Raw genomic sequence first — 16,329 nt, 5'->3', positions numbered from 1 at the left:
TGAGATGGTAAGAAATATTGCATGACACTGTTCATTAAAATATTAATTTTTTAGAGGGCTATAGGGCTAAAGGGAGCCCTCTGACCCTCCTTCGATTGGAGATGACCTAAGTGGAATATTAGATCAGCCCTGCTGCTTTGTGTGATATCCAACATGTGTATATATATACAATATGTATATATGTACATATACTATATATATATATATACACACACGCACACGGCACCATCACAATGCAATGATGCATTATTGCTTTGATTATTTATACTTTTTTTTCACACGGCACCATCATTGCCTTTTATATTTTATTTTTTTTCTGATTTTCCTCTGCACTTCACGGCTCTTCATCCATGATTTCGGAAGGAGAATTTTGGACGGGAAACTAGGCACGAACTCAGGCACAAACTTGACCTTCATTTTCTTCCTTCAATAAATTGGGCAAAAACTTGGCGACAAACCCAAGTTCTTCCGTAATCGATAGATTGCCTTTCCAGGAGCGAATATCCGACGCTAGAGCGTGTCCCCTTCCAGCAGCGTGGAATACCAAGTGCACCTGACAAATGGAATGGAATCGATAAATGGTGCTGGCTGGCTGGCTAATTTTGGCCAACCCGCTAGCCTGATGTCTGATTTTTGGCTGGGTCGAGTCAACAAGTTTGTTGGCCTAGTCCTCGATTAGAGACGGTTTTTGTGTTAAAACGGACTATATTTTGGCCAGGTTGGTTGGAGATAGCCTGAGACCATCTCCAATGGGATATGCCAAAGGGCTATAAGCCAATACACACCCCCTTTTGACACAAAACCCATATCCAATGAAGTGCTGGACCCAAAAAAATTAGGATCCACTGGGCCATAAATCAGCCAAATGGCTAGTGGACTAGCCAAAGAAAGCCAGCCAGCCCGAAATTTAAAAGCCCATTTCTACTCCAACGGTAACATGACATCATCCTAACCTCATGTAGCCGTTGGAATTTGATTTTTTTTTAAGACGAAATTTAAAAAAAAATTAAAAATTCTAATGTTATTTCCTATAAATACCTAAGCCATTTCTACACCATTTCATACTATCTTACCTCATTTTATTTTAATTCTTCACATTCTATTCTCTTACCTCTTCCAATAATCTTTCATTTAATTTTTTAAATAATTTTCAAATGGCCACATTTTCAACCAAAGGAAAGGCTTGGACTCGAAAAGAAGATGAAGCTCTTTGCAAGGGTTATAGATACGTCTCGGAAGATAGTGTCAATAGTATTTCTCAAACAAGTGAAGGCATTTGGACTCGTACATCCAAAAACTACTATGAGTTCTACGAAGGCACCACTCCACCGAACCCCAGAAATCACGAAAGTTGTTCTTCACGATGGAAAAGACATCTTCATCCAAGGTTGAATAAATGGCACAAGCCGTGATAACAGTTGAAAAGAGGCATGAAAGCGGAGCCAATCTATACAACAAAGTAAGTGTTTTCACAAGTTCTTTTAAATATTTAATTATATTACATTTAATTTCATAAATTAATTTCCTATAATATTTGTAATTATATTTTCTAGGAACGCCAAGCAGAGCAATTGTATATGGATGACAATATGAAAAAACCCTTTTGTATATGGATGACAACATGAAAAAACCCTTTACTCATCAAGGTTGTTGGGAAATTTGTAAAGGGTGGGTGTTATTTCAAGATCCACCACAAGAAAGATTTGGTCATATGCCAGTGTTCGGAAATGTTTCCTCAAATCAATTGGGGATGAAGATGTATCTCCTACCATTGAAGAAACAAGGCTAGAAAATTTGTCTCTAGGTCAATCTTCCATACCTAAGGCTATGAAATGAAACAAGGCTAGAAAATTGAAGGAAAATGGCAAGGAAAATGAGGAAATGGCCTCCTCATTGCGATTAATGGTGGAGCAAAATGTCATTGCCATGGAAGAAAATAAGCGTAAACACAAAGAACGGGTAAAACAAATACAAGAAGAGATGGATGATAGGATCATGGAAAAAGACAATGAATTATACTCCAATGAGTAAGGCATATTTTGATAGAAAAAAAGGGAAATTATAGCCCGATAGGAGTTGTTTACAATATCCGACTATAATCCAACAATGGCGGATGAAGATCATTATTATAATTAGTTATAGTCTTTAATATTTATGTTGTTGTAGTCTTTAAATTTAAGTTGTTGTAGTTTTAATATTTAAGTTGTGTACTCTTTAATATTTAAGTTGTTGTAGTCTTTAAATTTAAGAAGTTGTATTTCAATTAAATTGTGATATTTGAATTAATGTCTAAGTTGGTTAACATTAGGGCTGGTTCGGGTCGGGATCCCGAACCAAAACCCCCAACCCAAATCCCAACTCAAAACATTTCGAGATGAGATTTTATATCCCAAAACCTAACCAAAATATGCAATTCCTGAAATTCGGGATACCCAAAACTGTTTCTGGATTTCGGGTCACTTCAGGAGTGGGCCTTGAAGCCCAAAATGTTGGGCTTTTTAAACTTTTTGCAATTTTAAGCTCTTTAAACAGTGAGCCCACCCTTTTTTTCAGGAAAAAAAAAATTCACAATTGCAGGCTTGCAACCCCCTACCGGAAGCCCACCTGTTTCACAATCACCTGAATTCAATTAAATCAAAGTTCACCACAATCTCATCTCACAATTTCAATTTTCATATGAAGCAACAACTAACAAGTTAAGCTTAAGTTCACAATTGTCTACCAAACTAGTTAATTTAAAGTGCATGCAATCAAAATTAAATAAGTTAAGTTTTACAAGCCAAACTTCCGAAAGAATTTAGATTAAGTTACAAACCAAAAGCAAAACATAGTTTATAAGCAAAAAAGTGCATGCAACCAAAATGACGCTTAAGTAAGTTCATCCACTTTCGCCTCTTCGGCCCCTTCCCTTTGTTAATGAATGACCCCTTGTCGTAGATGGTGGACCCCTTCCTCTTATTGATAATTGAATCCTCTTTCCTCTTGGTGTAGATACTCATGAAATGGGTGGTTGCGGAGGTAGTGATGGGCGGCGTTGAACTTAAGGTGGTGGAAGAGGTGGCATTTCACTTTGTGTGGGATTCTTCTCACTTCCCAAATTAGGCAACTCTAAAACAATAAAACCAATAAAACACAAAATATATTTAGAAAGTGAATGTATAAATTATAAAACTATAAATAATGAATACTAAGAAAATAAAAACATGAAATCAAATACTTCATTTGCCCTTCTCCAAGTCTTCAAGTTCTTCGTAGAACATGAGGTCGTCAATTGTAGGCTTCTTGTAGAAGGACATTTCATTCCCCCTTAGCTAATCACTTGTACATACCAAAGCCTCAACCGTTCTAGGTGTTAGGGAAGCTCTAATGTGGCCCACCTTACTTTTTTTTCCGTTGACCCACCCTACTTGCTAATGTGGCCACCGAAGGCATCTGCCGTATGTCTAATTCAACACTATCCTCACCTTCTTCTTCCTCTATTTCTTCATCTATTTCTTCTAACCCTATATCAGTATCCATATCCGGATCATCATCATAATAATCTTCATAGTAATCCGTTCGAATGTATTGTAGCTTTCGTTTTACTAAAACCGAGATCCTAGGTGTACTAGTAGATTATGATTAGCTACCATTACTAGACCCGTCCATCCTAACAATGCACAATAATATATCACAACCACAGTTCATCATATATTTAATATTCGTATATCTCATATTCATATTAATCACTGAGCAATGAGCAATTGAGCATATATTAATCACTGAGCTATTGAACAATTGAGCATATGTTAATTACTGAGCAATGAGAAATTGAGCATATATTAATCACTGAGCAATGATTAAACATATAATTCATTCATTCACATAAATATAATCAAACACTGCAATTTCACTGATTCATTCACAAAAACATAAACATAATCAAACACAAAAACATGATCAAACATTGATTACAGATCCTATTTCCACCATTCCCTACAATTGCAGGTCTTATTTCTACCATCCCCTATAATTCGTGCGGGACTCTTAAAATTGCAGCCCACCCATCCCGTTACAATTCATGCAGGTCCTATTTCCAGTTTTCCACTATCCTCTATACTTTTATTCTACAAATTCGTGCACCCACCCACCCTAATCTTAATTTGAGCCTAATCCGATGAACCCACAACTTCGTGCACCCGTGACCCCAACCTTCCAAAGGCTTGCAGGTCTTGCACTGCACCCACCCTAATCTAAAACCCCCTATAATTCGTGCAGGTCCTATTTCCCCATCCCCTATAATTTTATTCTACAAATTCGTGCACCCATCCTCCCAAAGGCATGCAGGTCATGCACTACACCCACCCTAATCTAAAACCCACAATCCTCAAACTCTCACACATTCAACAAAATACTTAGAAATCAAGTTAATCAACATGAAATTTGACCCTAAACCCTAAAGAACAAAAGCCCAGTGAAAATCAGAAACCTGGATTTTGGGACTCGATTGGTGTCGAATTCGTGTCTTCCTGCGTCTTTGTGTGTGTGGCCGAATGAGCACTGTTGAAGTGGACGGAGGAGCGGCGTGACTCGATGGAGGAGTGGCTGGAGCAACGTTCGAACTAGTTTTTCGAGAGAGTGAGAGTGAGCAACTGAGAGAGAGTATGAGGAAGTGAGAGGAATACAAAAGACCTAACTCACAATGGACGGTTGGATTAGATCTTAACCAATCTAACGATCCAAGTAATTTCTAATTATAAATTAAAAATAAATATATATAATATTTGGTTCGGGATTACCTAACATTTCAAAGATGTGGCTAAATCTCAAGCCGAAACTTTCAGGATCGGTTTGATTTCGGGTACCGAATTTTTTGAGAAATTTGGTTCAGGCATTTTTCAGTCAAATTTTGGAACGAGTTTGAGACAGTTCAGGATTTTCGGGAAAAAATTCCACCCCTAGTTAACATGCAAGATAATGTCCAAATTGTGATCTTTGGTTAATGTCTAAGTTGAATTAATGTATTTCAATTAAATTGTGATCTTTAAGATTACGTAAAGATAATAAATATGGAGAGTTACTCACTTTAGCAACACGTGTCACTCGAAATTTTATCCAAAAAAATTATTGAGATTATATAATGATAAGAAATCTAGGGCTTATTCATTTAGCGACAAGTGGGACTCAAAATATGTCCAGAAACCTTATTTTAATAAGGTAGTTTAATTCAATTAACCAATAAATTAAAGAACAAAGTTAAAATAGTAAATTATTAAGAGGGCTAAAAAATAGCCTCCTTTGGTTGGAGATGGTAGATAAATATGGTTTGACACTATTCATTAAAAAATAATTTATTGCAGGACTATAATCTAGACGGAGGCTAAACATAACCCCTTCGGTTGGAGATGGCCTTACTCCTCCTCGTTTATGTTGCAGGTGCGCTAACCTGTGGCCTAAAGTCAAGTGAGTAAAGAGAAGTTGTTGGTGATTTTGGTTGCGATTTGTTTGACTGTTTTCAAACGATTGTGACCAATGAAAGAACCTGTCTTGGTCTAAGGTTCTTCATGCCTTAGGTGCCAGGACCTTAGAATGGGTGTTGTTTGTGAAAGTTGAGTGAACGAATTTAGTTGTTGATGTGATAAGATAAGATGTATGAGAAGGTGAATCGCATCAACCCAAACAAACTGGTCGAATGAACCAAATTGATAAGTAATTAAATTACAATACTCTAATTGCTAAAAAATAAAATGCGAGAAAGTAAATTTGCATTGAAATAAATTGCAAGATGCGAGAAAATAAATTAATCCAAGCGTGAGAAAATAAAAACTATGGTAAATTGCCAGACACGAGAAATTAAAAAATAACTTTGAGTGAGGAAATTGAAAACATTTTATAACAAGAGAGAACAAGCTACAGTATGAAAGGCTACATCTGGAAGGAGAAATAAAGACAAAAGCACGGGAAGAAAGTAAAGGAAAAAGTTTCTGTGTTTAGTCAGGGACCTCTAACAATGAACTGAGTGTAAGCTGTTCATAGTTGTCTGTTACGGTTCTACTCAACCTTGATTGTCTTCATCAGCCGTGATTTGTCTCTAAATTTATACATGTCTGACTTTGATACGATCTCCAAATTTCACGCTGAAGATTTGAATTCGAAAACTTTATTCATATGCTCCATTATAAACACTGATTTTGCTAACCTCTTTTTTAAAACACGAACGGTAAAAAGGTTGAACTGAGCCTATCTGACTCAAACACAATGCACGCTCACTCAACTCGAAGGCGACGCATACTCACTAGACTCGAAAGCGATGCTTTTAAAAATAGATACTGATGCTTTGTTCGATTTTGAATACCATCTAGAAAGGAATAGAATCAATAGATGCATAATGTTTGTCAGCAGAATGAACAATGATTTGACTTATTTGAGAGAAGGGTTCTGAAGCAGACCTTGCTCAGTGCATATGTATCGTTTCACTCATTCGAGTCGACAGAAGCATTATGATTTGTAATGGTTTTGCGGCCTTCGCATTCTAACAAATAGAGATTTATTCGGTGACTTGTCTGTATTTCTGCATTTGTCGATTTTGATACTCATCTTTCTGATTGTTTATGCTTTCAGGGCACATGCACAGAGGGGAGACTTGGCTCCTCAAGCATTGAGGAGGAACTCCTTAAAATACTTTCATGACTATTCATAGAATTTCTTGCTTATGATTGGAACGATTCATATTATAAATCACTCTACAAAGATCATCTCTACAACAAATCAATAAAACTAAGCCATTTAGTCATCAAACTGTATAAAATAGATAAACGGATTTGGTAAAAGCATCATGAATCATCTATCTGTTTGCTAAGATATATAATATGGACTGTTTCGATTATAAACATGAAGTTCTGTGAATAGGCCAATAAGTATTTTGAGGAGAAGCTCCTCCTAAACCTTAAAGCTCTTCTCATATGAAAATGCAAGAAAACATAAAAGATAAATGCTTGAATTCTGCCCTTGAAAGCGACCAAATCCAAACCAAACTTTAATTCTGAGAAATTTTGTACAAAAGTTCCTATATTAATTCTAAATAGAAGAAACAGATTTCCAATTCCAGAGACAATTGGAGGCTGTTTTCTGGAAATTAGGCTTGTAGGTTCCTCACCTGTTCAATACAATCAAACACTGCCATACATTACCTACAATCTCCTTTCCGACAAAGTATAAGCTTTGATGAAATGGATGGAGGAGCCCAAACGAAACATATTTCCCTCACGATAAATTGAAAAGAGAAAATGAAGTTCAAAAAAATTAAGTGGAGGAGAAGCAGCACCCACCCTTCCTAGAACCATCCCCATCTGGACCGGGAACAATAATTGCTGTTCCTTTTAGGAGACCTGATTCTCCGCCATCTAGGTCACTGGCAGCAAGTGTCTTCTTGCTCATTATCCGGTATATCTCCCTTAGGATCATCAAAAACGCAGTTTCAACGTTGGTGGCTTCAAGAGCGGATGTTTCCATAAAAAATAGGTTTTCTCTTTGAGCAAACTCCTGTGCATCCTCAGTTGGCACTGCTCGAAGACTCCCCAAGTCACATTTGTTGCCGATGAGCATTATAACGATGTTCTTATCGGCATGCCCCCTCAATTCCTCCAACCACCTAGCCATGTGATCAAACGATTGACGCTTGGTCATGTCATAAACCAACATTGCTCCTACTGCACCTCGGTAATATGCGCTCGTGACTGCTCTGTACCTGAAGAGGGACTAGAGGGGATGAGTTTAGGAGGGTATGACATTGCAAGTAAAATCAAACTCCCAAGGAAATGAGCACAAACTATATCTTCAAATGGAAATCAACACTATATTAAAGAAACCAAAAAAACAAGAGCGTCAAAGTTTTATTTCCTTTTCAAGTTCTCATCCCTTTCATTGTGAATGCAGCTTCATCTGTCATGAATTTCATAACTTCCACACAATCATAAGGTATGGATATATCCATTTGCAGTTGTCATTTAAGTGATCCCCCTTCATAAGAGATAAGCATAAATATGTTTCGTATTAACATCTACATCGAAATACAGTCACACCTGATAATAACAAGAAACCAATCCTAGATAAGCAAACAATGAGATCTAACTCAGTGATCATTCCATCCACACATAGTGGGTTAATAGAGTCCCAACAAAGAACAAGTGTGCAACTTGCATTTTTGAACATATAATGCATAAAATCGAAGACTTGATAAAGGAAACGTATGAACCAAGGGTTACTTACAAACCTCTAAATCTATACATATAAATTTGTATTCGCCCATTTCACTAATACTCTTTAGGGCATAATATCTGTCTCAGACTAGGTTTCGAATTTCCCAACATTGCAGCGAGATGAGTTTAACTTACATCCCTGCACTGTGCCTAAAGAATCATTCTATATCTTTAATTTTTTTTAACTCACAAAGTATTCATATTTTTCAGACCAAGGGCTAGACCAAATTTTTACAAATTTTTCGATCATCACACACTGCCTTGCATTTTTTTGGTCAATCGTAATTTTGTTTAAGAAAATTTAAGGTTGCCATTGAACAAAAAATCCAAAAACCTAGAAATGAGCATGCATTATGATTGGTAGAAAATAATCCCATTATAATTTTCCCATCAACATCTAAATTTCAAAAAAAAAAAGATCTTGTAGCTATAACAAAAATATTGATCATTAAGGCATGCAATGTCGCACCTTTCTTGGCCAGCCGTGTCCCAAATCTGCGCCTTGACGGTTTTCTGATCGAGAACAAGTGTTTTCGTTTGAAATTCGACCCCTATCGTGGCTTTCGAGTCCACACTGAATTCATTTCTAGCAAATCGCGCGAGCAGCTGTGTTTTCCCCACCGCCGAATCTCCAATCAACACCACTTTGAACACATAATCAATCTTCTGGTTATAATCTCCGTATAAATTCGACATCCTAGCCACAACCGGGCTCCCAACCGATTGATTCTCAACCCCACAGTTTGGAACATAAAATAATAAAATTACATGAATTGATGATGGTAAATTTTTCAGATCATTCATGTGGGTACATTTTATTGGATCCACTTGCAAATGAAAAGCTTGTGCTGGCTGCAGCAGCAGGGGTTGGGGTAGGTTGGGAAAATTAGAGAAAGAGAGGGGGAGAGAATGGGAATTGTGGTAAAATTAGGGTTTGAGAGGAAGAGGAGAGTTTGTTGGAGGGTGGACATTGGTGGTATTATCATTTGTGGAAGAAAGAGAGGAAGTGAGGAGGAAGAGGCGGGGAAACCATCGGCTAGTGCGGGTCCCATTAACGGTTTTTTAAGTTCATCATGGGGAGAAATTTTTAGTTGTCATGGGACACAGATGATACACCACGTGTTTTAATGTAAGTGGTGGAAAATTTTAATTTTTAAGTTATTAACCTTTTAACACACATATCACACCATTTATATAGAGACACGTGGTGTACCGTCTCATGTGACGGTCATACTGAAAAATCTCCCCACTATGAGAAGAGTTTAACACTTGCTGGTACAATAGTTTCGGTACAAGTGGCTGGATCTAGGTCGTTAGTTCAGTAAACTTTTTATTGTCAACATAGATTCTTCGAGTGCTTTATTGGTAGCACAGCTGGTGTAAGAGGTTAGGATTAGTAAAATGTACAAAGTTCGATTCTCTTCTAGATATTGCAATCGAAAAACATGATTGAGTTACATAATATTTCTTCTCATTTGTCAATCTAACTACAAGTTTTCCTGTTCTTCTCTCTTCGTGAGAGTTCTTCTCACCGTTGTGTGAGTGTTCTCTCTTCTTGTCAAACCTTGTTGTAGTTGCCGGGGCTAGCCGTTGCCAGGTTCGGTAGCATTCCACCCTTGTTCTCTCTTTTTTCTTTTTTCATTCTTTCCGGTTCCATTTGCTTCATTGTCCACCTGATTGCCATCTCGATTGTTGTTGTCTTTCAAATTCATTTCATCTTTCTAAACCCCCACATCAAATCCCTTTCTCCTCCACTCCTTGCGTCCATCCATGTCCATGTTTTTCATCAATCCTTCTCATTTCGATTCTCCCCTTTTCTTCAATCATCTTCCTATTTTGCTCCATACTTCATCGTTTCTACACCAAATCCGATCTACATACACTTCTCTTCACTATGCTTTGTTTTGGTGCTTTTGGAACGTGTGTAAAGCTGCGGCTGGGTGTTTGCACCAACACCTTCACTTTGTTTGCCTTCATTGACTCTATCAGTAATGGGTCACCTATTCCTATTGGCTTGCTTCTTTCCGTGGATGCAATTAAGGGGTGTTCGTTGCAGGATGCCATAATCCCCCTCTTCTTCACTTCTGGGGAGCTGATTTGTAGCAACCGTTGGGGATGTTGGCTAGCGGTGGTTGGGAGGCACTGTTCTGGCGGCATCGTTGGTAGCAGGAGGATAGGTTTGTTTTGGTGTGTTTCTATTTTTGGGTTTCAAAGTGTGTTCTGAGCCCTGTCTTTTTTTTCTTTGGGGTCCATATATTTTTGTTTTGTGATTTTCATGTAATTGGACCTTTTGTGTATATTTGCTTTATTATACTTTGTTGACTTTTGCCTTGAAATGCTATTTCTAGTTTACTAAAAAAAAAAGGGATTTTTTGAAATGAGTCCAAAGTAACTAAAAATTGGATCTATTTCAAAAGTCCAAAATCACTAAAAATTGGACCTATTTCAAAAGGTAGGTTATAAAATTGGACCTATTTCAAATTTTCCCAAAAAAAAAACACTACAAGTTTTCCTTTCCTCAAAAGACTAAAGGAAAAGCATAATTTATAAACAATATTTGGAAACTCAAAGTTTTAAAAGAAGTCCTCTTCATAATCTTTTATACTTGATTTATATAATAATCGGTCATTTAGTCAATAAGTGTAGCAAATAGATTGACGACTTATAATACTTTTACTGATTTAACATTATGTTTTTATACAATTCGATGACTAAACTGTCTCATATTTTATTATGTTTACTAAAATAATCTTTACATATTGAATTATAATATACACGGTTCTGATCATAAGCTCAAAATATCGTGAATCGAACACAAATTTTTTTTAGGAGGACTTTTTTAAAAGCTTGGGTAGTCATGTATTGGTAGTCATGTATTTTTCATAATATAATAAGATTCCAAATTTGGGAAAAATAGAAATCAACATCTTCCAACATAAATTACATTTCCCTCACAGGGCTCGCGACCCCCTTTATCGGGTAAAGTCCATGCTCAACAAATTGCAAGGTGGGCAATCTAGTAGTATGTTCTACTTATGAAATTAATTCTTAGAACTATGATCACTTTTGATGTCTATTACATTGGATGACTGATCAGATTCAATATCTCAACATTATAAATGCGAAAAACTTTCTAAATTTATAAGTTATCCTAATAAGATGACATGATCGAGAAAAATAAGTTTTTTTTTCATAAATAATCAACCTTCTACTTTCAATCGAATAAAATTCGAAAACCCGTCCCCCCTTAACATTGGTTGAATATAATGGAGTATACAGCTCTAAGCACCAAACGAGCCGATCGAGAGCAGAGTCATTACCTTCTTAAGTTCCGGCAAACATAACTGTTCCTTTGTCTCTTCCAAATAAGGACAAGCAAACTCTTCAAGTCCTATAAAGTCCTTTTCAAAACAGGATAAGGCTCAGTATAAAAAGGCAAAAGAAGTCTGTAACCAAATAAAGAGACATGCACCAGTAATTTAAGTTACGTCAACTTCCAGAATTTTGTAAGTTATTTCATTATTCATCTCATCACAATGATCTGAAATTTCCTTAATTACAGAAAATCACATATTTATAGTTGTTCTGGATGCAAAAACAACATATATTTTTTCATAAGTTCGATAGCTTATTGTGGCAAATCTCATATTAAATGCAACATCAGTATATATTTGTGAGCGACATAACGAGTTTAATATTTAATTGTCTATATTTATGTAAGATATACAATAAGAAACAATGTAATGAGTTTAAGCAACATAACGAGTTTGATATTTAATTGAATATTGATTTCACATAACGAAATGTCTAACTTAACTAACAAAACAAATATTGATTTCATGTTCCCGCTTTTTCTTCATGTACTCATCTTATTGTTTCAGTTCCGTAATTCTCGTTTGATCCACAAGCAAGAAAAAGAAGTGAAATGCATGGAAAAAAGGGGAGTGCGAAATGACTTACATAAAATGATATGCAAACAGAAAAATTGAAATCAAAGGATTTCATTATTCGAACATGTCCTGTACATTCTTGTTATGTTTATTTCACATATTAATTATGTGATAAGAACTCAAGCTGCTCGTTTAGGTTACAAGACCTGGTCCCCTCCAGGTTTGTGGTGGAAATTCTACCAACCTTCTACATCACACCCCATCAAAAACTACATTATCTAAACAGCTCCTTCTACCTATTGCTTTGGAGTTCTTTTTGGATATAATTTCTAGTTGAACTTCACTGCATAAAAGAGAATATATTATGTGGCTTCAAACTTTCAACCCACTTCCCCCATCACTTTCCTGATGATCTTATACAGAAAAGCACGTCAAACGACCTGATTCGACACCGGCTTCTGCATGTTTAAGCACTTGCAGTTTGCTCTAACATCGCTAAGCGTCTGCAAAATAATAAACTTTTGTGAGTAACAACTGATGATGCTTTTTCCACAGTGCAATATTTCTCGATTTAACTTGTTTGGTACCTTGAACTGTTTCTGAAGATCTTTAATATAATCAACTGCCAAATCGAGCATGTCTGCCGTGTTGGTTTGCTGCCAGGAATTTGAAAAAGTTGAATATCATGAGTTTCCGAACACAATTATTAGAGAATTGATTCGAGGCTAAAATGCTTATGTGACATTCTACCTTGTCCATGTTCGGGACGAGGTCTTGTAGTTTCCTCATTCGTTCACTGATCCGTGTTCTTCTCACCTGTAAACAAACTACCCCTTAGCGTCATCTATGTTCGAGCAAAAGACTAAAACGGAAAAACCACAATGAAGTTTCATGGTGGATGTACTAATTAAATGTATGAGGAACAAATGTGCTGACTAACAACAAATTTTAGCTGGCTGGCTACAGATAAAGGAAAATATTTACTCTTTCGGCAATGCTTCGAGGATGAGTGGCACAACCTCTCTTTGCTCTAACTTTGCAAGGTACAGAATCTTGAAGTTGCAAGAACTTTTCCATGGCAATTTCGGCTGAAGTTTTTGGTAAACTCAGGTGATGGGACAATACATGAAACCGGTTTTCAAGCTCTCCGTTCTAACCATGAAAGTTTCTTCAGAATGAGTTAAATATGCAACAAAAATTTGAGGAAATTCAAACAACATACACCAATTAAGTACCTGATCAACCGAAAATAATTTCCCATCATGATCTTGGTCTCTTCTCATGCCACCTAAATTCTCTGGAAAATTCGATGAGTCATTCCAAGTTCCAAATGGGAATCCTGTAACATAAAATCGAGGATCAGCGCTGCAATCTCCATTAGTACCATGCATTGTAACTTTTTAGTGGCAACATCATCTGCAATTTACTGGAAGATAATAATATATCTAGCCTTCTAATCCGAATCTATCAGCTGTTAATCCGGATCAATTTCAGATTTCCTCAGTAAGAAAACACAATATCTAGCTTAATTCGCTCCTCCGCAACATATTATATTTCGCGGTGCTCTTTCCAACTAAGTATGAAGTTAGAAAATCAAACACCCCATAGATTCCCATCTAACTTTTCAATACCAATCAAATCCTACACATCCATAGACGAAAGCAAACATTTTCAGAACAAGTTTGTTTGACTGACCAAACTCAAACTTCCACACTCCCCATTATTACAAATAGCCTATAAATAGTAATTAGTTTACAACTATCTAGAGAGAGAGAGAGAGAGAGAGAGAGAGGAACTCATTCTCTTTTTGGTAACCAAATTGCAAATGTGCTTCTCAAATCAATGTCTGTCTTATCTACTACCAAAAACCAAAATAAAAATCTCCAAAACTAACATACTCGGATATCGAATCTACGATGCGAACAATAGGAATCATACAATGATATGGTAAAAAAAATGAATGCAGCTTCAACGGTCAAAGTATTCAGAAACTAAAAAATGATAATCACCTTCGAATACCCGAGTTTTAATATATCTACTCGTAGTTTAGATTAGATTAGATTACGATATCGCTCAGATTAAAAAAGTCATAAGCTAATGAAAGACGGAAGAAAACACAATACCATTTTGAAGAGAGGTGTTGGAGAAAAGCCCAGCAGGGGAACTACTTTGTCTAACAAGATTTGAATTTGAATGAACTGACTTGTTGGCCGGAGTGTGATGACGCTCCATTGGACCGGAACCCGCCAACCCATATCCGCCATTAAACGAGCTCTGCCTCGGATAATGAGGGGGCAGCAGCCCAGAATACCCTCCCTGTGAGTTCATCCGGATCGCTGACACCGCCGCCTTCGTTGATGTCACCACGGATTTGTCGTCAAATTCTTGAAAACTCGACGGCCAGGAATCCGAGTCGTTGGTATGGCTGTAATTCGCGAATCTGGAGACCAATCTCTCGGACTCCGAAGAACCCTCAATTGGGTTTTTACTGTGAAGCCCCAAATCGCCGCCGTCGGCGAAATTGGCGAGGAGGGAGCGCGGAGCAGAGCGAAATCTGAGCAACCCAGAATTGTGTTGGTGGGTATTTGAATCCATGAATGGCGGTGCACTGCTTGCTACAGTGGAAATTTGAATTAATGAGGTCAAGGTAGAATTTGATGCTGGAGGACCATTATACATACGCTGCTGCTCTCAGTGCTCACGTAACTTTTCCTGGAAAATTCTGAGAATTGTTCTTCTTTTTTCTTTCACTTTCTCAGAGAAAATTTTTTAGCTTTGTTTTTAAGCAGAGTGGGATAAGATCTTGTGGAAGAAGCAACCGGAGGGAAAAAAGCTAAGCTTGACCAAACCGTAAGCCACTGCAACAGAGAGAGAGAAAGTAGCTAGAAGTAGAAGATAAACAGGGACCCCGTAATTAAATGGAACCTTGAGGTCTGTATTGCAATGGAAGTGGAGAGAAAAAGATGCAGACTTGCAGGTATTGTTGGGGCGAGAGAGAGAGATTGAGTGCAAGCCTCAAATTAGCTTTTCAAAGCACTGAAAGCAAGGAAGATATTAAGCTGAGGAGAGAGGGAGAGAGAGCTTGTTGCTTCGTCTTCTGGTCTGTGGTACGAGTGCGGCCAATGGAAAAGTACAGAGTGCTATCAATATCTGATCTCTCCACCTGACATTTGCTTTTGTTGCCTCTTTTAGTAGATTTGTACTTTAGTACTTACTATTTGTGGGTTTTCCTCCTCCCTTTTGTTTTTACATATCTTTTAGTTTTCATTTTGAAGAATGCAACAGTAATTTATACGCTCATTTTTTATTGATACACGTCCAATTCACAAAGAAAAATATATTAAAGGACAAAAGTAAATTTGATACGCAGAAGGAGAGATGTAGGGCTGGTTTGGTATTGCTGTGCTTTGAAAAAAAGCTGCTTCTGCTGTGCTGTGAAAATAAGCAGCTGTGAAATAAAGCAGCAGAGTGTTTGGTAAACTTTTTTGTAAAAGTGCTTTTGAAAAAAAAAAAGCAGTATTATAGTATTTGGTAAACTTTTATGTAAAACAGATGTGAAAAAAAGCCAGTTTTTCAAAGCTAGGTTTTGCAGCTTCTTGTTTTTGGCTTTTTTTCACCCAAAACTGTGAAAAAAAGCTGAAGCTGAATGTTTACCAAACACAAAAACAGCTCCCAGCTTTTTTTGATACCAGCTTTTTTCACAATCACCTCAGTACCAAACCAGGCCGTAGTGTGCTGGATTAATTTATCTTCAAACAGACATTTACACAGGTTCACAATACTTATTTTTTTAGGTTGTGTGTGGTAGCCAATAACCTTGAATTCTACCCCTTGTTTAATTTTTGTCCATGAACTCTCGTATTAGTTTTCCTCATTTTTTAACTTAACTATGCGTTGCATGAGTGTATAGTGGTCTTTTCATGCCAAAAAAAAAAAATATCTAAGTTATTTAAAAAAGAGAAAAGGATGGCTCATTAAGGTTAAAGATAAGTTCCTCCTCAAAATGCCTCATGAGATTCCCAAAATTTCATGCTTATTATCGAATCGTTCATATTATAAATCATTATATGAAAATCACCCCTGCAAAAAAATCAACTAAAACTAAGATATTTAGTCAATCATTAAGGAGTCTGATCATAAGTACAAAGTTTTGTGAACATATCACGAGGTATTTTAAGGAGAAATTCCTCCTCAATCCTCAA

General features: G+C 36.8%; 2 protein-coding genes across 2 annotated transcripts; both read right to left on the bottom strand.

The window, feature by feature from the left end:
• Window positions 1-6,987: 6,987 nt before the first annotated feature.
• On the bottom strand, window positions 6,988-9,225 carry LOC125470867 (ras-related protein RABA4d). The gene is made up of 2 exons (XM_048570584.1): window positions 8,707-9,225; window positions 6,988-7,726 (listed from the first exon to the last, which is right to left on the bottom strand). The coding sequence occupies exons 1-2, from the start codon at window positions 9,039-9,041 to the stop codon at window positions 7,282-7,284; spliced, it is 780 nt and encodes a 259-aa protein (XP_048426541.1). The 5' UTR covers window positions 9,042-9,225; the 3' UTR covers window positions 6,988-7,281.
• A 2,997-nt stretch (window positions 9,226-12,222) lies between these two features.
• LOC103939153 (transcription factor bHLH130-like) lies at window positions 12,223-15,358 on the bottom strand. The gene is made up of 6 exons (XM_018645448.2): window positions 14,251-15,358; window positions 13,363-13,466; window positions 13,112-13,279; window positions 12,878-12,943; window positions 12,715-12,783; window positions 12,223-12,630 (listed from the first exon to the last, which is right to left on the bottom strand). Exons 1-6 carry the CDS (start codon window positions 14,804-14,806, stop codon window positions 12,559-12,561), a joined length of 1,035 nt encoding a protein of 344 aa, XP_018500964.2. The 5' UTR covers window positions 14,807-15,358; the 3' UTR covers window positions 12,223-12,558.
• Between the last annotated feature and the right edge of the window lie 971 nt (window positions 15,359-16,329).

The sequence above is a fragment of a genome, unplaced genomic scaffold (assembly GCF_019419815.1).
Source record: "Pyrus x bretschneideri cultivar Hongxiangsu unplaced genomic scaffold, Pyrus_bretschneideri_v1 Contig53, whole genome shotgun sequence".
NCBI classification, from domain to species: Eukaryota; Viridiplantae; Streptophyta; class Magnoliopsida; order Rosales; family Rosaceae; genus Pyrus; species Pyrus x bretschneideri.
Note: the sequence above shows the minus strand (reverse complement) of the source record. Positions and strands in the feature narration are given on the sequence as shown.